Source organism: Schistocerca piceifrons, chromosome 4, assembly GCF_021461385.2.
Source record: "Schistocerca piceifrons isolate TAMUIC-IGC-003096 chromosome 4, iqSchPice1.1, whole genome shotgun sequence".
In the NCBI taxonomy this organism is placed as follows: domain Eukaryota; kingdom Metazoa; phylum Arthropoda; class Insecta; order Orthoptera; family Acrididae; genus Schistocerca; species Schistocerca piceifrons.
In genome coordinates, this window is record NC_060141.1 from 474,708,332 (window position 1) to 474,731,279 (window position 22,948).

The 22,948-nt window shown below is 43.1% G+C and overlaps 1 protein-coding gene across 1 annotated transcript in view; it reads right to left on the reverse strand.

Annotated features, from left to right (window-relative positions):
* The window catches only part of LOC124795926 (fibulin-2-like), a 115,647-nt gene that overhangs the window by 49,761 nt on the left and 42,938 nt on the right, over window positions 1-22,948 (reverse strand). Inside the window, exons 4-5 of the mRNA XM_047260007.1 lie at window positions 20,864-21,001; window positions 7,060-7,224 (exon numbers count right to left, since the gene is read on the reverse strand). Coding sequence (XP_047115963.1) covers window positions 7,060-7,224; window positions 20,864-21,001 — 303 coding nt within the window. The remainder of the gene's footprint in view (window positions 1-7,059; window positions 7,225-20,863; window positions 21,002-22,948) is intronic.

Sequence of the window (22,948 nt, forward strand, 5' to 3'; positions counted from 1 at the left end):
GTAACAGATGGAGACAGGCCCGCCGGTGTGGCCGTGCGGTTCTAGGCGCGTCAGTCTGGAACCGCGTGACCGCTACGGTCGCAGGTTCGAATCCTGCCTCCGGCATGGATGTGTGTGATGTCCTGAGGTTAGTTAGGTTTACGTAGTTCTACGTTCTAGGGGACTGATGACCACAGATGTTGAGTCCCATAGTGCTCAGAGCCATTTGAACCAGCCAGATGGAGACTTTATTTAAGGGGGGGTAGGACGTCAAACGGGCCGACTTGGAGCAGGAGAGGCACCACAGGGCATTTTATTTTCTACTGTCTATACTTTTACAAATAAATTCATAAAACTTTGTCAGAATGACCAGGAAGGATTCAGCATTCACACTCATAGCAGTGGAAGTGCAAAAAACATAACAAAATAAATTTTTTTAGATATGAAATTCCATCATTTTTTCACTTACTGTTGGCTGCATTTGTTGCTATAGGTACATTTTTCTTCACAAGTAAAAGAGATTCTTTGATGAATTTTGCACAGCATACAAACCATACTTACAGGCGTATGAAACTCTTGAATTTTCCAGATCTATTAAAAACTGTGGTAAAAAATAAGATAATTAACTACAAAATTTTATTTTTTTCTAAACATAAGGTTTAAAACGTAACAGCTCATTCATTTTTTCACAAATTAAATAGATTCTAGAGTTTCAGACACCTGTAAGTATGGTTTGTATGCTGTGCAAATTTCATCGAACAGTCTTCCTTACCTATGAAAGAAAGTGTACCTATAGCGACAAATGCAGCCAATAGTAAGTGACAGAAATGGTGAAATTTCACATGTAAAATAATTATTTTGTTATGTTTTTGAACTTCCGCTGCTACGAGTGTGAATCCTGAATCCTTCCTGGTCATACTGACAAAGTTTTATGAATTTATTTGTGAAAGTATAGACAGTAGAAAATAAAACGTCCTGTGGTGCCTCTCCTGCTCCAAGTCGGCGCGATTGACGTCCTACCCCGCTTAAATCGTCTTCCTATCGCCATGGGGAGAGGAGCGCTGTGACAACAACTGTCTACAGGCGGCACCTGTTGCAACAACACCGCACTTTCGGATCTTAAACAACAACCGGCGATTACGTTGATTTTGGGGGGGGGGGGGGGGGGGGGGGAATCTCAGCACCAGGAACAAGTTGTGCCACAAAAACTAAAGGTGGTAGACGTGTTTTTACATCTGAAAGATGATGTCTGTTCAAATTTCTCGCCAGTCGCATATTAGTGGCGCTAGTAGTGCCACTATGAGGATGTAAACCAGGTTTGCTTTAAATACACGTTGTAACGGTCGTGAAAGTTGATTAACTCTGATGATTGGGGGGGGGGGGGGGGGAGAATCTCAGCACCAGGAACAAGTTATGCCACATGAACTAAAGGTGGTAGACGTGTTTTTACATCTGAAAGATAATGTCTGTTCAAATTTCTCGCCAGTCGCATATTAGTGGCGCTAGTAGTGCCACTATGAGGATGTAAACCAGGTTTGCTTTAAATACACGTTGTAACGGTCGTGAAAGTTGATTAACTCTGATGATTGGGGGGGGGGGGGGGAGAATCTCAGCACCAGGAACAAGTTATGCCACATGAACTAAAGGTGGTAGACGTGTTTTTACATCTGAAAGATGATGTCTGTTCAAATTTCTCGCCAGTCGCATATTAGTGGCGCTAGTAGTGCCACTATGAGGATGTAAACCAGGTTTGCTTTAAATACACTTTGTAACGGTCGTGAACTTTGGTTAACTCTGATACTTTACATGGTGAGTTGATGTGAGTCAAGAGTGCCTTTAAGGTGACAAAGGCGCTTTTATCAACACCTCACTGAGTTTGGACGAGGCCGTGTTATAGGACTACGAGAAGCTGAATGTGGCTTCTGCGGTATTGCAGAAAGACTTGGCAGGAATGTAGCCGCTGTACATGACTGCTGGCAGCGGTGGTTACAGGAATGTGCAATTGCAAGAAGTCCAGGCCCTGGACGGCCACGTGACACTACTGTGAAGGAAAACCAATGTGTTCGGCCCATATTTCTGGCGCATAGTACTGCTTCTGAAGCAGCAATCTGAGCAGTAGCTGACACCACTGTGACACAACGAAGTCTTAGACATCGGTTACTTAAAGGACAGCTCCGAGGTATACCTCCATTCCACTGCATTCCGCTGGTCTCTAACCACTATCTTTTGCGATTTCAATGGTGTCCAGCGTGAGCTCATATGAGGGCAGGGTGGAGACCTGTTGTGTTTTCTGACGCAGCTGGTTCTGTCTCGGTTAGAGATGGGCAAAGTCATTCATCCTTGGGAACTAATTCACTAGTGATCGCTCTTTTCTGGGAACCGTTCATTTTTACTCGTTCACCGCTCATTGTGTATATGGTTCTTATGAAAAACTGAGAATTAGTAGCATAGGTGACTGAAGACGGAAGGCGCCAAGAGGGGGCACTTGTCTCCCGCCTGGAGTACTGAGTTTTTATTCACAACAGAATTCTCACACACTTGTAATTTTCGTGATTCTGCAAAACATCTCGTTTAGCCAACTGTAGCGTTGTGTGGCTGATCGCAGTGAAATAATATAAGGTGGCGCACGAAAAACCGGCTCCGAGTGCAGACTGCTCGCCAATTACGATCGATTTGTTGACCGCTACGAGCAGAACAGATAAGTATGTAATAATTAGACAGTGGAGAAACAACAAATAAGCTAATGCAAACAACTTCGAAACAATAGATGACGATTGGTAAGCGACAATGAGTAGTCTAGCACTCGGGGCCAGTTTTTCGTGCGCCACCCTGTACCACTGAAATAATATTGTAGGAGTTTTCATATTCTCGATTACGAACCGCGGGATTCATTCGGTTGTAAGTCGGTCTGCCTTCTATAGCAGTGAACACGCTCTTTTACCTTGGATCAAAATTAGACGGAAAATGGCCACTCGTGTGTGCCGTGCCGACGTCCTTTGCATGTGTAATAACAAAAAAATCTTGCCTTTTTTACAAGTATTTCTTCTGCTGTTTATCGAAATAGTGAAGTAAGCTGATACGCCGTTTTGTTACCTGAAGAGATGTATGTACTACAACAACGTAATTTTTATGTATTTTACGTAATTATAAAATAAATTTTAATTACGTTCGCGGACGCTGAATAGAATACGAAAATAACCGGAAGTTCAGAGTTCAAAAAAGGTTTGAAACAGATCTATATTGGGCGTGCGAAGCCAACGAAACAAACAACAACAACTCGATACTGAACTATGAGCAGTCGGCAGTGGAACTGCGACGAGTGACCACGCGAAGAAGGACGAGTCCGGCCGAGCGAGACCGAGACAGAGACAGACGGGAATGGGACCGAGGCTGCAACGAGATCGGCCGACGTGCCGTTCGGAAACGAAACCGACCGTTTCCCGTTCCTGGGAACTATAAGTAGAAAGCCGCGATCGAAGCGAACTATGAGCGTTCCTTAGAATTCGTTCCTCTCTCATTCAGTTCATTTTAGTGACCCGTTCCTTTGGACCCGTTAGTACGCGAACGACCCATCTCTAGTCTCGATGACAGGGATGGCCGTGGAGTAGGAGGAGGCCAGTTCAGAGCCTCCGATCAACCTGTACAAGTGCTAGACACATTCGATCTACCTGGAGTTATTGTCTGGAACACGATTTCGTATGATTGCAGGAGCATTCTAATGATTATTTCATACACCCTGACTGCAAATTTGTACATCAGTCTCGTGATTCGACCTGTTGCGCTGCCTTTCATGAACAGCATTCCAGTGAGTGTTTCCAGCAGGATAACACTCGCTCACGTACCGCTGTTGTAACCCAACACTCTCTGCAGTACGTCGACATGTTGGGTTGGCCTGCTCGATCACTATATCTGTCTCCAATCGAGCACATGTGGGACGTTACCAGACGACGACTCCAGCGACATCCGCAACCAGAATTAACTTGCACGTTTGCATCCTTGCATTTAACATTTTATTAGTGATACCGGTTATTAAGAGGTGCATTCAAGTTCTAAGGCCTCCAATTTTTTTTCCCCGGACTGGAAAGAGATAGAAACATGTACATTGTTTTAAAATGAGGCCGCGTTCATTGTCAATACGTCCCAGAGATGGCAGCACCGTACGGCAGATGGAATTTTACCGCCAGCGACGAGAATGAGAACTGTTTTAAATACTTAAAATGGCGACGTTTTCCTTACTTGAACAGCGTGCAGTCATTCGTTTTCTGAATTTGCGTGGTGTGAAACCAATTGAAATTCATCGACAGTTGAAGTAGACATGTGGTGATGGAGTTATGGATGTGTGAAAGTGCATTCGTGGATGCGACAGTTTAATGAAGGCAGAACATCGTGTGACAACAAACCGAAACAACCTCTGGCTCACACAAGCCGGTCTGACGACATGATCGAGAAAGTGGAGAGAATTGTTTTGGGGGATCGCTGAATGACTATTGAATAGATCGCCTCCAGAGTTGGCATTTCTGTGGGTTCTGTGCACATAATCCTGCATGACGACCTGAAAATGCGAAAAGGGTCATCCAGGTGGGTGCCACGAATGCTGACGGACGACCACATGGCTGCCCGTGTGGCATGTTGCCAAGCAATGTTGACGCACAACGACAGCATGAGTGGGACTTTCTTTTCGTCGGTTGTGACAATGGATGAGACGTGGATACCATTTTTCAATCCAGAAACAAAGCGCCAGTCAGCTCAATGGAAGCACACAGATTCACTTCCACCAAAAAATTTTCGGGTAACCGCCAGTGCTGAAAAAATGATGGCGTCCATGTTCTGGGACAGCGAGGGCGTAATCCTTACCCATTGCGTTCCAAAGGGCACTACGGTAACAGGTGCATTCTACGAAAATGTTTTGAAGAACAAATTCCTTCCTGCACTGCAACAAAAACGTCCGGGAAGGGGTTGGGCGTGTGCTGTTTCACCAAGACAATGCACCCGCACATCGAGCTAATGTTACGCAACAGTTTCTTCGTGATAACAACTTTGAAGTGATTCCTCATGCTCCCTACTCACCTGATCTGGCTCCTAGTGACTTTTGGCTTTTTCCAACAATGAAAGACACTCCCCGTGGCCGCACATTCACCAGCTGCTATTGCCTCAGCGATTTTCCAGTGGTCAAAACAGACTCCTAAAGAAGCCTTCGCCGCTGCCATGGAATCATGGCGTCAGCGTTGTGAAAAATGTGTACTTCTGCAGGGCTATTACGTCGAGAAGTAACGCCAGTTTCAAAAATCGGAGGCCTTAGAACTTGAATGCACCTCGTAATGTACCAGCATTTCATATTTGCAATGCCCTAGCTCACGCTTACACTAACCTGTGATCTTGCAATGTTAATGACTTAAATATGTTACCTAGACAAATATATTCCCGAAATTTCATTACTTTATACTAACTATTTTTCGGTGTCATTGTAAATTATGTCAGTAGAGGAGAGAGGAAAAAATGGATCACAGACTAGACTGGAAAGGAAGTCGTAACTATGACATTAATGTAGTAAAATGCTGATGGTGGGACGCTTAGTCAGGATATTGTAGTGTCGGTTGACTGAACTCAGTGTTCAGTATGAGATTTTCACTCTGCAGCGGAGTGTCCGCTGATATGAAACTTCCTGGCATATTAAAACTGTGTGCCGGCCCGAAATTTCATTACTTTATACTAACTATTTTTCGGTGTCATTGTAAATTATGTCAGTAGAGGAGAGAGGAAAAAATGGATCACAGACTAGACTGGAAAGGAAGTCGTAACTATGACATTAATGTAGTAAAATGCTGATGGTGGGACGCTTAGTCAGGATATTGTAGTGTCGGTTGACTGAACTCAGTGTTCAGTATGAGATTTTCACTCTGCAGCGGAGTGTCCGCTGATATGAAACTTCCTGGCATATTAAAACTGTGTGCCGGACCGAGACTCGAACTCGGGAGAGCTTCTGTAAAGTTTGGAAGGTAGGAGACGAGGTACTGGCAGAAGTAAAGCTGTGAGGACAGCGCGTGAGTCGTGCTTGGGTAGCTCAGTTGATGCCGGCGCGGTAGCTCAGCGTGTTCGGTCAGAGGGTTAGCTGCCCTAAAAAAAAAAAAAAAAAAAAAAAAAAAAGAAAAAAAAAAGTGAATTAATTGGTCAACGACGAACATAAACGGGTGTCTCGGGACGTCCGCACCGAGCAAATACAACGAACGAAAACGAACAAAATGAGATTAAAAAAAAAGTTTTTAGAGCGCTTGCCCGCGAAAGGCAAAGGTCCCGAGTTCGAGCCTCAGTCCGGCACACATCTGCCAGGAAGTTTCAAAGCTCAGTCAACCGTGGACACCACAAGATCCTGAAGAAGATCCCACAGAGGGGTCGAAATGTCATTCGTGTAGAAGAAATGACACGGCCTAACGTCCCAGAAGAGTTTACGATCGGTGACAACGGCCACGAAAACTTGGAGACTTACCTAATAATCAGCTTACTTACTTACTCTTTTCCGTATGTCTTTGTTTTCATTTGACTGCCCCTTATCACTAAATTTTATAAAACCGTATTAACTAATGTCGTAGTGGTAGGTAGTTTCAAAACTATTCAAAAGAGAAGTTAGGACCATTTCAGCATGAATCTTGACGGATTTGCTTGACCCACGAGCGAATGTCACCGAGAAGCTGACGGTAGCAGATGCTTGAATACAGACTACAACTATGCACGAAGAACCAAGTTTTAAAATTAGGAATCCCATACACATCACTGCAGCAGGGGCCAGAACGTCACGATTGGAGTATTTTCAGAGCGCACAGTTATTTAAACTATCATTCTTTACATGTTCCATACGCGGAACGGAAAGAGCGCTAACACGTAATAGAAATGGAAGTACCCTTTGCAGTGCAAAGCACAGGATTGAAACGGTGTGTCGGATTAGGACTGGAACCCAGTATGATCAGTTCCCGCGAAAGGCAAGATTCCGGGCGGTTCGAGTCCCGGTCCAACACACAGTATTAGTCTGTTAGGAAGTTTCAAACCAAAGTAAGTAGCAAAATTATTGTAGCGTGCTGTACTTACTGGGAATGTTTTCGTTATCCTCTCTGCTCTCTACATAAGCGCTGGCAATCACCATTGCTCTGGAGGCTGCGGCTCTAGTGCTCGTGGTGCAGACGTTCTCGATGCACGACAGCGACGTGTCAGTGTGGCTGCAGTCCTCGTCGTAGTCGCAGGAGTCACCCGCGCCTGCGTCACAAAAAGACACACAGGAGCAGCCGTCAAGGTCGCGCTTTCAGAAATGAAACGACATAAAGCAGCTTCTCTACACCTAAAGTAATACTCAGCAGAAGTATGGACGCGCAACGCAATGTTTCCTATGACTTGTATTAACTTTGGTTTCCTTTCAATCCATATTCAGTGCTCACTAGTCTGTTCATCCCATTCAATAGGCCCTGTAATTTTGTAGAAATGTCGTCGCTGTATCGTTTCATGGTTCAAATGGCTCTGAGCACTATGGGACTCAACTGCTGTGGTTATCAGTCCCCTACAACTTAGAACTACTTAAACCTAACTAACCTAAGGACATCACACACATCCATGCCCGAGGCAGGATTCGAACCTGCGACCGTAGCAGTCTCACGGTTCCGGACTGCGCGCCTAGAACCGCGAGACCACCGCGGCCGGCTATCGTTTCATCCTGACTTTTAATCAAGCTACTCATTCTTTCCTTTATCTCCGTGTTTCTTCGCTGGACAGGTTAAATAGCAATGTAGAAAGGTTGCATTTTTGTCTAACACTCTTTTTGATCCGAGCACTGCTCTCTTTTACCTTCATTGCTATTGTTCTTTTTGCTTGTTGTTCATATTGTGTCTTAACCGCCTTCCCTTGTAGTAGTGATTCCCAGTATTTCTGCAACTATTGCCCCTAAGTGAAATTAGGTATTAGTCAGTACCCAAGCCTCCTCCCTCTTTCCCACAATCATCATCAAAAGTAGCTCCGGAATAAAATTTAGAATGAAAAAGAATTATCTTTGCACACTTTTATTTTAAAATTACCTATACCAGGCGAACTTCGTTCCACCTCTGAAAATCTTTACATGTTATAACTGATCCGGGAAACGTTGTTTTGCCATATAAATTATCTCTAGTCTATAAAAATAATGTATACGTGTAACACAACGTATACTTGTAACAGAATAGCCGTTGTTGGAGGGAGCTCGTGACACAAACAATAACAATGGCCGAAAACTGTGTAGGGAGTGAGAAAGGGCTTAGAGGGAAGTCCGGCAGAATCGGCCACTATTAGTTCTAGCGTTTCTACGGTAGATCGCACGGATTTAACAATTGTAGCCGATACACGGCTCATCCATGAACATACGAACATAGCGGCAATTTCGTGTCGAAACGTGTTCGCCAGCATTATGAATAAGGCCAAGCGCACACGCCTCGATTTTTATCGTACGTAAAAATATTGTACGATTAAATTCTTTTAGAGGAACAAAGTGGAACATACGAGCATCTTTGTTCCACTAAAATAATTTGATCGTACGATGTATTTCCGTACGCTAAAAATCGATGCGTGTGCGCTAGGCCTAAATGTCGGTTTGGCGAATGACTCGTGCTACCTAGTTAAACTTCTCTGTCTAGTTAGGTCGATTCAAAGAGGCATATTCGAGTCGTTGGTTTTGGTACGTTTTCTTCAATTACGTGTCTACCGAATAGTGAAAGACTATCACCGATAGACACCTGACGGGGATAACTCATCAAGTGATAACTGATCAGTTTTCGACCGGGGGTTGACCACCCTTATCACTTAGGGGTATGAAAAATACATTACGACCGATGCTCAGACGTACCGAATATACATTCAAAATTTCATCAAAATCGATCGAGCCGTTGATCAAGTGATAATTGATCAGTTATGGACCGGGGTCGAAAATTATTAAATTACTGAAATCTCTATTAATAAATAGTGGTTGGTGGCAGAAGGGTGAAAATTTAGGGTTGGGTTTTTTTATAATGCCACATCAAAAAAAAAAAAAGGTTCTGTCCAAAAAGTAAGAAAAATAGATTACGACCGATTCTCAGACCTACCAAATATACATGTAAAATTTCATCAGAATCGATTGACCCGTTTCGGAGGAGTATGGCAACTTACACTATGACACGAGAATTTTATATATAAAGATGACGACTGGTAAATGTTATTTAGTTTTTGTAGGTGAGTAATGAGCCAGTGAGACTTTTGGTACCACTAATTTCTAACAATCTTTTACTATAGCTTGATGAAGCAATTCTAAGTGGAGAGCGAGTACTATCTACCTACAACTCTTCCTCAGGAAAGAAAGCTAATATCCACGTTAAGGACAGACAGTTGGTCCTTCCTCTCCACTATTCCGCTCCCTAACGACAGCGCTTCACCCACACTTTGCAGATCTCTCCCCCCCCCCCCTCCCCTCCCATTGAAATTAACCAAGTTAAAATCTGTACACTATACTTATATGTGATGTTTGAAACTTTCCCGGCGTACTGATTGTTCCATAAAAACACGGGAGAACTGCCGTAAGTCAGTAACATCTTGCCACGATATTTCGTCACAAAGTCTTTTGGCCATCTTCAGGTGAGTACAGCTGTAGAAGTAATTCTACAGCTGTACTCACCTTAAGATGGCCAAAAGACTCTGTGCCGAAATATCGTGGCAAGATCTTACTGACTTACGGCAGTTCTCCCGTGTTTTTATGGAACTATACTTATAGTTTGTAAACCACTTGATTGCTGAACTTTTTGCTTCACACTGGAAGAAAATTAAATACTTCAGTCTGCTAGTGCTTTGTGTCTAATCTCTGACACCAATAATAATAGTAATAGTTATAATAATAGTAATACTTATAATAATAATAATAATAATAATAATAATAATAACAATTTTGGTTCTCTGTGGGTCTAAAGCGTCTAAAAGCTTAACAAAAGATAACACGGTCCATTGTAGGCTGTGTATTATTGATCTTTATTTACTTTGTGCGAATAGCTGATTTCGACTTTACCATTTTCAAGCACATGCATGACATTCACTTTTGTACTTCACGTTTTATGTTGTGTAAAGTATTGGATTCGTGACACACGCGCACGCGAACACACACACACACACACACACACACACACATATATATATATATATATATATATATATATATATATATATATATATATATATATGTCGTGACCGGGCCAAATATCTCACGAAATAAGCGTTAAAAGAAAAAACTACAAAGAACGAAACTTGTATAGCTAGAAGGGGGAAAGCAGATGGCGCTAATGTTGGCCGGCTAGATGGCGCTGCCATAGGTGAAACGGATATCAACTGCGTTTTTTCAAATAGGAACCCCCATTTTTTATTACATGGTCGTGTAGTACGTAAAGAAATATGAATGTTTTAGTTGGACCACTTTTTTCGCTTTGTGATAGATGGCACTGTAATAGTCACAACTAACCTAAGGACATCACACAGCCATGCCCGAGGCAGGATTCGAACCTGCGACCGTAGCGGTCGCGCGGTTCCAGACTGAAGCGCCTAGAACCGCTCGGCCACACCGGCCGGCTCATAAATCCTCCAGACCATTATGTTACGCCATCTTATGTCGCATAATAGTAATTGTACAAGTAACTATGAGTACAGCAGACCGACAGCTACTTGATCACAGCTCAACTCTAAAGATAAGTCTGTACGGGCAGCCGTGCAAGTCATGGGAGGGCAATTTAGTGTCATCAACGAACAGTTGTGCTACGCTATAACTACAGATAACGCTAGGGAGGAAGCTACTAGCTCCTATGGATCTACCAGTAGGATCTGGCCTGAATGAAGAACAATGATAGCTATTCTGAGCCAACTTCCGATTGCTTTCAAATACAGAGTGGAGAAAAGATAGACCAAGCAGCTCATGGTGAAACACCTTATTAACACCGAGGATAATCCACCATTTAGAGTGTTGTCAGCTGACTGACAATGAACCCACAAAGAAGTGGTAACAATGCTGCAAGATGACGAGAGAGTCAACCTACAGAGAGTCGTTTCTCCTCTCCTGTGGACCTTGTGAAGAAGGCGTACGACCCTTCTTCGTCGACTACCGACGACTGAACGAAATCACGAAGAACGATGTCTCTCCATTGTCATGCACGGATGACGCTCTCGAATGTTTGAAAAAAGCAAAATATTTCTCAACTACGGACATGCAGACAGGCTACTGGATAACTGATGTTGATGAGGCTGACAGGTAAAATACTGCATTCATAAATCCTGAGCGTATCTACAAGTTCGAAGTCATGCCGTTTGGCCTGTGTGATAATACAGCCACATTCGAATATATGACGGTCAGCCTACTACATCAACTTAAATGGACAACGTGTTTTTGTTATATCGATTTTACATAGACATGTAAAAAACGTCGAGGCTGCCTGAGAAACTTGCAGAAGTATGTACCGAACGCAGGCCTCGGTCATCCTGATGTAGGTTTTCCATGATTTCTCTAGATCACTTCAGGCAAATTCCGGGATGGTTCCTTTGCAAGGGCACGGCCGATTTCCTTCCCCATTCTTCCCTAAACCGAGCTTGTGCACCGTCTCTAATGACCTCATTGTCGACGGGACGTTAAACACTAATCTCTTCCTCCCCCTCCTCCGCCTCCGCCTATATGCGAAACATTGCCTCTTCGCCGCCCACTAAATAATATCTTGGGGAATCTAATGAATGGCGATGAAGTCCGTCCTAATCTGGAAGAAATTTGAGCAGCCACAAATTTTCCGACTCCTCGGCGCATTCGTGTGAGAAGTTTTCTCGGACTGTGTTGTTACTAGCAACGATCTATAATCTGTTCCAAGTGACGTCTTTTGGGAGAACTGCTACAGTGAGACGCCAAATATCCCTCGAGTGAAGTACAGGAAAGTTATTTCCTGGTCCTTAAGGAGGAGCTAACACATTCGCCGTCCTAGCATTGTATGACGTGATGGTAAGACAGAACTTCACCCCGAGGCCGAGGCTAGCATTTGTATGTGCATTTATACGTGCAGTTCTAGTGCAGATTCAGGAAGTTGTTGAAAATGCAATGGCTTATACTTTCGAGTACTCCCGATGTCCAAGATGAACTACTCCACGACCGAGAAAGAGACACCTGCGGTTCTGTGGGCCATCGACAAGTTCCAGCTGTATTTATTTGGCATGCTGTTGTGACGGCCCATCTTTGTCTATGCTGGCTATTAGCCTGAAGGGTCCATCAGATCGACTGACGGCACTGGTCCTGAAGCTTCCGTCCTGAAGCCGTATAGAAAAGAGGGCACGTATGCACTGTTGCATTTAAAGAAATCCTTTGGCAGTATACCGGAGTATAAAAGAAATCTCAATTATTGCTGCATAAAATGACAATGCTGCTGAACAGAAAGAAGATCCAACACTATTGAAAATCATAGAAGTCTTTAGGCAGACGGAACAGACTAAAGGAGAATTTCAATTAATGTACAGAACTTTGTATGAGAGGAACTATGACCCAATGGGGTGGCTATAGGTGCCCGTTTACGGTCAGCTATCCTGATGTTCTTCCACGATGCAGATAGTGACACTCGCATACAATACAGCGAAGCAAGACACGCTGTTCTTTCTGTTCCGTGGACGCCAGGCTAAAATGACAATGGATGCACTGTTCTCGTTTTAACTGGACGACACTTGGGCTGACTACCTGAAACATCTCATCACCAGGACTGAAAAACATGGCAGCTGACTCGCATACGAACGCTGGATGCCCAGGAGAAAGATCGACAGCACTACAGTGTAACGCTAAGAAAAGCTAGGCGACATACAGCCCAGAAGAGTTTTTATGGATTTTTACACCTGTGTGGAATGTGGAACAGTTGGAAAAGTTACTGAAACACTGCTGTGGGCCATATCGTAATCTTCGACACTTGTTGGATGTCGCATACCAGTTAGATTAGCATGACCCCTCACTCAAAAGTGTAGAGGCGTCGTTCACATATTCCGTACGAAGCAAGCCCTACTACCATACAGTCCATGGCACAGAACGACAATGGGGGCTTCTCGTTGAAGGAAAGTGAAGACCCGCTCGACGATCTCAAATATTCGTTTGGGGAGGCCATCCTCGAAGCTTATCACAACGAAAACGACGGGAAAACACGACCATAGTGCGAGGCTGCGCCTGAGCTGCAGTACAGGAGACCACTGACAAGTTCTACATCCAGGCTGCTGTAGTTGGCTCCACTGACTGAAATAGTGTATCGCTGTTTCTTCATGAGACGGTGCGATACCTTGTGATTAGCATCGCTGGTTGGCGCGATGCCGGTCAGCAACAGTTATTATTAAGTTTATACCATTTCTGGAAGATTTTCGACATTTATTATTTTTATAAATCTTTTATACCTATAGTTTTGTGGACTCTCTGTATAATTCACATGTGCACCGTCACTCATCACCACTGTGTCGCTGTCATGCTTGCCCTAAATCCATGGTGCGTTGAGGGTTTTCCATACCCTTCAACTTGTGCACAATCGCTGTCTTGTACATAACAGTTTCCTGTACTCAGGGAATGAATGTTGGGGAGCAGATGCAAAAATTCTGCATCACCGTCCTGGAGAAGGTCCTAGGTTTGGCAGGGCTTCCCTTTGACCCGTTATGAAGTATCAGGTGTGTATATGTGTTGTGTGCACGACTGTGATGTTGTAACGTATTGATTATTCTTTGCCACTGTAGTGTTATCGTGAAACTGTGAGAAAGGAGGACAGACACTCCAGTTCGCGGAAGCAGAGACGATGCTGATGGCAGACGAAACTAGGAGAGATATTGTTACATGAAGTAAACAGTAACGGGAGAACCTTGCGAAAATGCAGACGCCCCCAGACGCGGTCCCAGGGCCCTAGTTACTCTTAAAGGAATTAACATGTAACATCATATGTCGTCTAGACGCTGTAGTAGGTTGCCACCGTAGAACGTGTTAGCGATAAAGCCAGCTTGATACCAGCCCTGAGAACAGAAACGTCAGTAGGCTCACAAGAGTAAGAAAGAGAGCGAAAACGCCAAAAAAATGTTGACCTAGCAGTCCCTACTCCGGGGAGCCCTAGGGGCGAGGCTAAATGACGTATAATAATAATGTTGCAAGCCTTACTTGGCAGAGCAGTTACGTTTAGCTTTCAGCTGAACAATGTTGATACGAAATACGGACCCAGTTAGTGCAACTGCATTAACATCCCCGCCTTATTAGCAGTAGAGGGGACCTAACTAAACCGTGATTGGCAGGCGCCTGCAACAGACCTGCGGGCTTGGCTGGGTGGCTTTAAGTGGGAAAAACAGTGCCCCCACGCGACTCCTTAAAACACCTAGGTTCCGCATTTTGGCGGAGTTCTCAGTCAGATGATCTGGCCGCCGAATCAGCGTCTGTCGACTCCAGCCTCGGTCCAGCTCACCGTAAGTCTGCTCTCTCACTTGGAGTGCCTCAGTGAACAGTGTCACATTCAGTATGTTTTGTTTTGCAACTAAGTTGTTGGCTTAATATGCTGCTAGTGTTTGCTACTGTTGTTAGCATCCACTCCTGGGACTTCTGCACTGGTTTCTGTTGTAACAGTGTTATTCATGCTTTTTCTAACACTAGAACTAGCCTCCAGTGTATTAGTTAGTCCTGTATGGAATAAACAACTAATTCAAAACCCGGTTTGTCCAGAGTCTCCACAACGAGTTCCCTACCAAGTGTCAGCACCTGCATTTCTAGTAAACACCTGTACCAGTGTTGGCTCAGATAGAAGAAAACAATCAAATGCCTTCACTGTGAATTGTCCTGCCTTCTGCTCTGTACCGCTCGGGAGTGGAGACTGACCAGTAACCCCTCTCTCCCACTCCCACTTATGTCAGGACACGACAATGTGTGCTTGTACAGTGTAGTGTTGGGTTTGTGTTATGGATGAAGGGAAGGGAGAGGGTGAAACCCAATGTCCGCGCGTAGCCTACTCTTCTCGAATAGCACCAAGGGTGCCATCGAGCATAAAATTCCCATCCGCCGGACAGATCACCAGTAACTGTGTCACATACTCTCACTTCAGAGACACAGCGGAGAGATTTGGAATTTAATCCAGGATACTGTCGCAAAGAGTGGAGATCAGGAATTTCGCGTCACCATCTATCCTCTCATTACCGACCAAATACTGTAAGGGAAAATTTTCCACCACCAGGATCCGAAATTGGTGACCTCAGGGTCGAGTGTCGTTGCACAAGCGGGCGTTAGCCAGCGCGGTTATGCAGGCGGGTTTTGTCTTTTACAGATGGAAGCAAAATCCGGTGTGAAATGTGTTCATATTTCCTGTGGTTCAGAATGCATCAACCAGAAGAGAAATTCGCAATCGTCGTTTTATGTGTAACTGTAGTCTGAAGTCGCCACAGACACGATGATATTGAAACGCTGCGCCACTGCAAACACAGTTTGCTCCGCAATATGTGATGTCTTGTGTGAGGTATCTATATTATGAGAGACGGTAGTTTTATTTGTAATACTTGCCACACAATTCTTGTTTCCTGTGTGCATGGGTAGAGAAGAGTTTTTGGATTCGAAAGTTTATATTGTCAAGCAGTCAGTACGTGCTCGCTAGCACTCCGTTGTCAAGTATTGATAGAATTGAATGTGTTGACTTGGTACGTGCTGGTGTGGAAGCCAGATTTCGGAATGGAGTTGCTGCAGCTTGGAACATGTCGAATAAGTTAACATCTGGCTATGCATTGGCATGCGCGGGCAATACATGAAACAGAATGTCGCTTTTACGGATCATTTTCAGTTTTTGCATTTCCAGTATTGTAACTTGTGCTTTGTCTATTAGAACATTGTTGGTTTAAGCACTTCATGATATGTATGAACTCAGGATCACATCATCCTTCACCCTTCTACTTCTAAAGTACTAAATGTAAGAGGTAGTTTTATCTAAATTGTTCATTTCATGAGCTTTCTGTTATATGTTCAAAGCTACTAGTATTGTTAATAACAATTCTCAACACATTCTCTAATTTCGCTAGTTAATACACAAATAAATCACAATACTTTTCTAGTTATTAGTTACTGACCTTTAAGTCCCACTTGCTCACTCAAAAGATCTCTAAACTTAGTTTATCCAGACACGCATTGCATCTCGCGCTACCCGGTTACTATCATATGATTCGCTGGCACTTGGCTTTCTCGCCTTGCACTTAGTATGCAATATATCCGTAATATCAAAAGTAGCGTGATTTCACCCAGCGCATATTGTTGCACATGACTATTTGCATTGCAATAGCGCTACGTTTCGGTTATTGCACAGATAAGCCATATCGTTGTTAGGACCGGGTTCAATGTCTAGTGCGTCTAGGGAGCAATGAGTGTTAATTCATTTAGCGCAGATTCTGATTACGTCTGTCTATCAAATATGTTTATTTTGTACGTGCGTTAATTACTGTTGTTAGGCCAACCGTACTATCGTACTGAAAACAATGTGTTAAGAAATATTGTGATGTTCGTGGTGAATAAATCCGTTGCAGTTGTAATTACGAAGTCCCTTCATTGAATAAGGGAACGTAAACTGCCCCTATTTCATGACATTAATTCCACCTTCAGGTACTATTGTAACAATTACTGAAGACTAAGCAGGATACTAAATGTTGTGTACATAGTTCCGCGTATTCAGCGCGTACAAAACTTTCCCACTAGAGCGCGCCCTGCTAAGCACAACAGCGCAGGCGCAGCGCTCATCCGTCTCTGCACTACGAGATGGCGCTGTCTTAGAGACGGACCAAATTCTGCTTCCGCCGATCCGCGTATTAATATGTAATGCAGCCAATGAGATTGCTGCTAACGTAGAACCTTTTCTCCTCGCGGATCACACTCGCGCAGTGATACCTGAACGCGCGAGGTATTATAACGATTGTACAGACCTCCGATTACTCAGTCTGCTTTAGTCTGCATTTGTCTGCATCAGTCTGCATTAGTCTGCATTAGTCTACAGTCAAGTTTCAGTCTGCGCCTAATAAGATTACCATATTCCTGTACATAGTCATGAAGGTAAATGAATAGACACTTTGTCAAGTATCAGAGATATATGAGAATAAGATTAACGTACCAAGACCAAAGGAACTTCAGATTGTCAATTGTAAACAGCAACCAGAATTAAGTTACGTAATGTCTATGATTTTTATTTTAATAAATGTGTGTGAAAATTTATCAAGTTCTGTTTAAAGTTGGTCACCGTCAATCTGCTACTCTAAGCGTGCAAGTGGCATTTCTACCGTATGACCTAAAGGCAGAAGATAAACACTCCACGATAAGACCACGAGACATATTGCTGACACTCGCCTACTTCGTTAGAGCGACAAGTCAAGTGATCTGATGGTGTGTGTACCGAAGGTCTTACAGTACGCACACCACACTAAATAAAATTAAGAAACATTAGGGGGGCCGATAAGGCTGTGTACCATCACAAGAACGTACCTTAATTGTGTACAACTAAACTTACAAGTGAGTTGCACGTGTGCTGCCGATTGTACTCAAAATGCGTTTACCTCAAGTTTTATGGATCGACCCCATATTTTTCATGCCTCACCCGCACAGGCTCTCTCATACCACTGGTCAAATTCGTTAATTTTTCTGCACTACTTATATGTTTTGTGGCAAGCAATTAAGGTACGTTTCTACTGATAGTCTATGGCCTTAACACTCCTCTCTGATGTTAAGTAATTCTGTTTAGCGTCCTACTTAGTCTTCATCAGTTCTTACAGTAGCACCTGAAAATGACATTAGCTTCCGAAACGCGCATGTTTCTATCGAAATAAATGAATTTTATAATTACAACTGCAACGGATTTTATTTACCATGAATAATTCAAATGACAGTTGTGGGTGTCCCATTAGGAATATGTTAAATATTGTGTTGCTGTATACCAATAGCTGTGGATGGGATACTTTATATTCAGTGATTGTTCAGTCATGATGTTAGGATCTTATATAGTCACGTACGTAAATCTTGGTTTTCTTACCACACAAACCAATGTTGTACAATTAAAGGATTGTATAAATCTTTAGGCGAAAGATGACAAATAGGCATAAAGTTTATGTAGTTACACAGCAGTCACATCTAGAAGGCCAAATCTACAGACTTCACAGAGGCTGCATATAGTGTAGACAACCATACACGGTGGAACTCTTAAGCTAGGACGTTTCACGTAGCTACAACCAGAAAGTTAAACATAGCCACTAATAAGCTTAACGTTACAGCAGATACACTCATACAGGTTACAATCTTACAGCACAATAGCTACATGTAGATAGCATGCGTAGGGGAAGAGGGAGTGGTTCTTAAAACGAGGTGGCTGCTTGACACAGTGTTCTGTCGTCGTCATTTGTAGAACTCTAGGGCGACTGTCTGGATCACACGGTAAGTTCTGCACTATACTTCGGCAGAGAGACTAGTTGCCATCTTCAGGTGTTCCCTGATGATTATTGTTCTGCTTTTATCGGCGTCCTACATAAATTGGCGTCTATCGCCTCCATCACTCTGTTCGTATAGCTAGGCACGCCGTTGCCGCGTTGGGTTTCGGGATGGGATGTAGTTGAGTGGCGGGAGGGGGTGGGTGGAAGGGGAGGAATTGCGACGCTCGGCTTTGCTTTCTCTTGGCTCACTGCATGACTCTGTTATAGTCCGCTATCGTTGTCGACTAGGGTCTTGTACTCCAAATTCGATGGCGCCTTTAAACACGCAATCCCCGAAAGAGAAAATTGCCTAAGTATCTTGGTTTTAGAGTAATTAGTATTTAGGGAAAAACGGAACGCTTTTGAGATAACTTTATTTTGTACGTACGTGTCTGACTGTCCTTCCATCTGTTAAGGCCTTTCTCTCAGGAATGGGTACAGTCAAGTTGAAATTGGTCAGGCACCAAGTTCGACGCTGTGGTGTAAGCAGGCTCTGCCCCGCCAACACAATTACGTATATGCTTCGCGGGCCAGGTGCGGCCCCTGCTTCACCTCGAAGGTTGTTTGTCGACAGAAAAGTAGCCATCTGTTTACCGGCTGAACGTTGCCTTAATGAAGAGCATAATATAGCAATAAAAGAGACGCAAATTACTGCTCCGCCTTCCCGTTACTGGCACTGTGTTCTTTAGGAACCCATCGAAATACGACTGTCCGATGAGATTATTGACAGAGATGAAGGTTTTCCTTTAGGCAATCTGTGGAATCCTATTTTATTAGATGCAAGAAATGTTGTTGTTGTTGTGGTCTTCAGTCCTGAGACTGGTTTGATGCAGCTCTCCATGCTACTCTATCCTGTGCAAGCTTTTTCATCTCCCAGTACCTACTGCAACCTACATCCTTCTGAATCTGCTTAGTGTATTCATCTCTTGGTCTCCCTCTACGATTTTTATCCTCCACGCTGCCCTCCAATACTAAATTGGCGATCCCTTGATGCCTCAGAACATGTCCTACCAACCGATCCCTTCTTCTGGTCAAGTTGTGCCACAAACATCTCTCCTCCCCAATCCTATTCAATACCTCCTCATTAGTTATGTGATCTACCCATCTAATCTTCAGCATTCTTCTGTAGCACCACATTTCGAAAGCTTCTATTCTCTTCTTGTCCAAACTATTTATCGTCCATGTTTCACTTCCATACATGGCTACACTCCATACGAATACTTTCAGAAATGACTTCCTGACACATAAATCAATACTGGATGTTAACAAATTTCTCTTCTTCAGAAACGCTTTCCTTGCCATTGCCAGCCTACATTTTATATCCTCTCTACTTCGATCATCATCAGTTATTTTGCTCCCCAAATAGCAAAACTCCTTTACTACTTTAAGTGCCTCATTTCCTAATCTAATTCCCTCAGCATCACCCGATTTAATTAGACTACATTCCATTATCCTTGTTTTGCTTTTGTTGATGTTCATCTTATATCCTCCTTTCAAGACACTGTCCATTCCATTCAACTGCTCTTCCAAGTCCTTTGCTGTCTCTGACAGAATTACAATGTCATCGGCGAACCTCAAAGTTTTTATTTCTTCTCCATGAATTTTAATACCTACCCCGAATTTTTCTTTTGTGTCCTTTACTGCTTGCTCAATATACAGATTGAACAACATCGGGGAGAGGCTACAACCTTGTCTTACTCCCTTCCCAACCACTGCTTCCCTTTCATGTCCCTCGACTCTTATAACTGCCATCTGGTTTCTGTACAAATTGTAAATAGCCTTTCGCTCCCTGTATTTTACCCCTGCCACCTTTAGAATTTGAAAGAGAGTATTCCAGTCAACATTGTCAAAAGCTTTCTCTAAGTCTACAAATGCTAGAAACGTAGGTTTGCCTTTCCTTAATCTTTCTTCTAAGATAAGTCGTAAGGTAAGATAAGTCGTAAGAAATAACCATCTTAATTTGAGATTAATCGCTTTTGCTTCGAAGAAGGCAGCCGTCCCACTTCTCGCGCACGCCCAGAGACCTATTCTAGGGTATAAAGGAGCCACCGTGCCTCATGTTACCTCAGGTCCGGCGTCACTATGCACCTGCAATCTCATCTGAAGACGGCGGCCAGTTGCACCGTCGAAATATCATGTCGTCAGGACGATGAAATACGGCGGCATGCCCTTCAAGAGCATCAATATTTACTACGCCGGGAAGATCTACGTAATCGCTAAACAAATCTTAACAATTTGTTTTACGTAATTTAGGTACACGTGGCTATCGAACAGCTAATTTGCAAGCAAAATTTCAGAGAAAGAATTACACCTGGAGTGTTGTATATACCTGCTCATCTTGTGATCCAAATATTACATCAGGAATGGAGAAAATGAGGAGGTAAGAAATGAAATTAACTGCACACTGACTTACCCCTTGCTTTCAGCCTGCAAGAGCCATAGCGGTCGTAGGCACCGTCGGCACATGCGCAGACTCCACTGGCACACGTCAAGGTGTGAGTCGCGTAATTGTCGAAGCAATCATCACTTTCCGTGCACTGCTCCCCTAGACCTGTAAAACGTAAAAAGTTGACCATAGCCTATGATCTCATATTTACGGACTCATTTATATTATTCGCTAAAGTACCATCACTGAAAACATTAGGTGAAGAATGTCCACACTTTTCTCGAATGGGTTTTTCAGCTTTAGGTGGGAACTGGTGAACAGACAGAGAAGAAGGTCACTGTACAATTTTTTACATCATGACGAGGCGCAATACTCAGAATACATTTTTGTCAGCTGAGTGAACATTGATTTCAAATTTGTCCAAAAAGTATTTTGTTGAAAGGTGCAAGGACTGCACTGTATTGATGTTATTAGTTTACAAAACGAACCATCTATTACGAACCTGACTAAGGGTACTTTATTAAATGCTACCCAAACGTTGTGATCGTTACGGGCCTTCCCCTCGTATACTCTAAAATACTGAGATCGGGTCAGTCATCTTTCCGTGGCATGGTGTTTCACTCACGTATTCGTATCTTGCGAATAGTGATGACTGATTCTGAAGCATGAAGCTAAATTTCGCTTTCTGAAGGAAATTAAAAAAAAGAAAGAGGCTGAAAACAAATGGTTTACTTTCCCTTCTCCTCTACGTGTATATATCACAACCCGTTTTACGGAAGATAGCGTGGGCTCTTCGTACGAATATCAGATGTTTTCTTTCCAGTTTCACTTACATGTTCATCATCGTAAAAAAAAAAAAAAAAACCTTGTGGGCTCTGGCATCATTCTCGTTCTTCAGCTTTAATTAACAGGGCTTGGGCTTGGCGAAACAATGTTACCTTCGTTCCGAAGATTCGTGAGCTTTACAATTTCATATGGCCTGTGCAGCACACATCGAATTATTAAAGAGATACCTATGAACCTTTGGAACAAAGGAGACATTGTTCTCACGAAACTCACCGATAACAATGAATGAAAATGCTGTGGTTTGTAAAATATGTAAAGAAGATGTAAAACACGCTGTGAATAAATTGCACTCCAATTTTGCAAGGAAATACTGTTTTTCGTCTATAAATACCAAAATGGAGAGACATACTAGTACCCATATTTCCAGAATGATCACAGAAGATGCTTTATAAATATAAGCAATATCGCGTCTGCTGAGAAATAGACTTTCATTGTAGTAAGCTAAAGACGGTTGAACGAATAATAATTGATTATAACGGCAATTGCAGTAGATATCTACGCAAAAATTTGATCTGCTAATTCATTCGATATCCGTTGTCATGGCTGTTTGCTGGGGACCCCAAATGCACGAGCTGCAGTGTGTAAGTGCTTGCACTAGCAGCTTGTCTGCTATCTCCTTTACACATACACTACTTGTACGGTAGGCAATGGGAAATCCACAGATGACTAGATTTCGAACTACGGTGACCAGCAGGTGTTGCCACTTACCAGGCCGGGTAGTGAACTGAAAAGTCACTGGATAACTGGCCCCGTCACAAGGGCAGAATCTGAGAACAGTGGTTTGAGGTGCATGGCCACGAAATCAGCCTGATCTGAACCCATGGAAAACATATGTGATGCTTCCAGGCGGCATCTCCGCGTCCACAAACCAAAAGCCCGTAATTTACGAGAATTGCGAGATCTGTGCTTAGGCGTCTGCTGACTCATACCTTCAGAAACATATCAAGAACTTGTCGAATCCATGCCAACTCTATTATTTATGAAAGGTGGACCAACACGGTATTAAGAAGGTAGTTAGAAGGTTTTTTCACATCAGCGTTTTTGCTACATGTGTCCTTCGACAAGAAGAGCCCAAGAATCTAAAACTGAAAAATGATTGAGATTTTACAGCACCGAGACAAAGAAGAATCCTACACTACACATAAATAATAATTTAAATTCGTGAAAAAATTTGAATCAATAACTTTGTAAAAATATCTTATCTCTTGAAGGTGAAAATACAGTAGTCTTTTATGTTTTATGTTTTTTAAAACAATGTGAAAGACA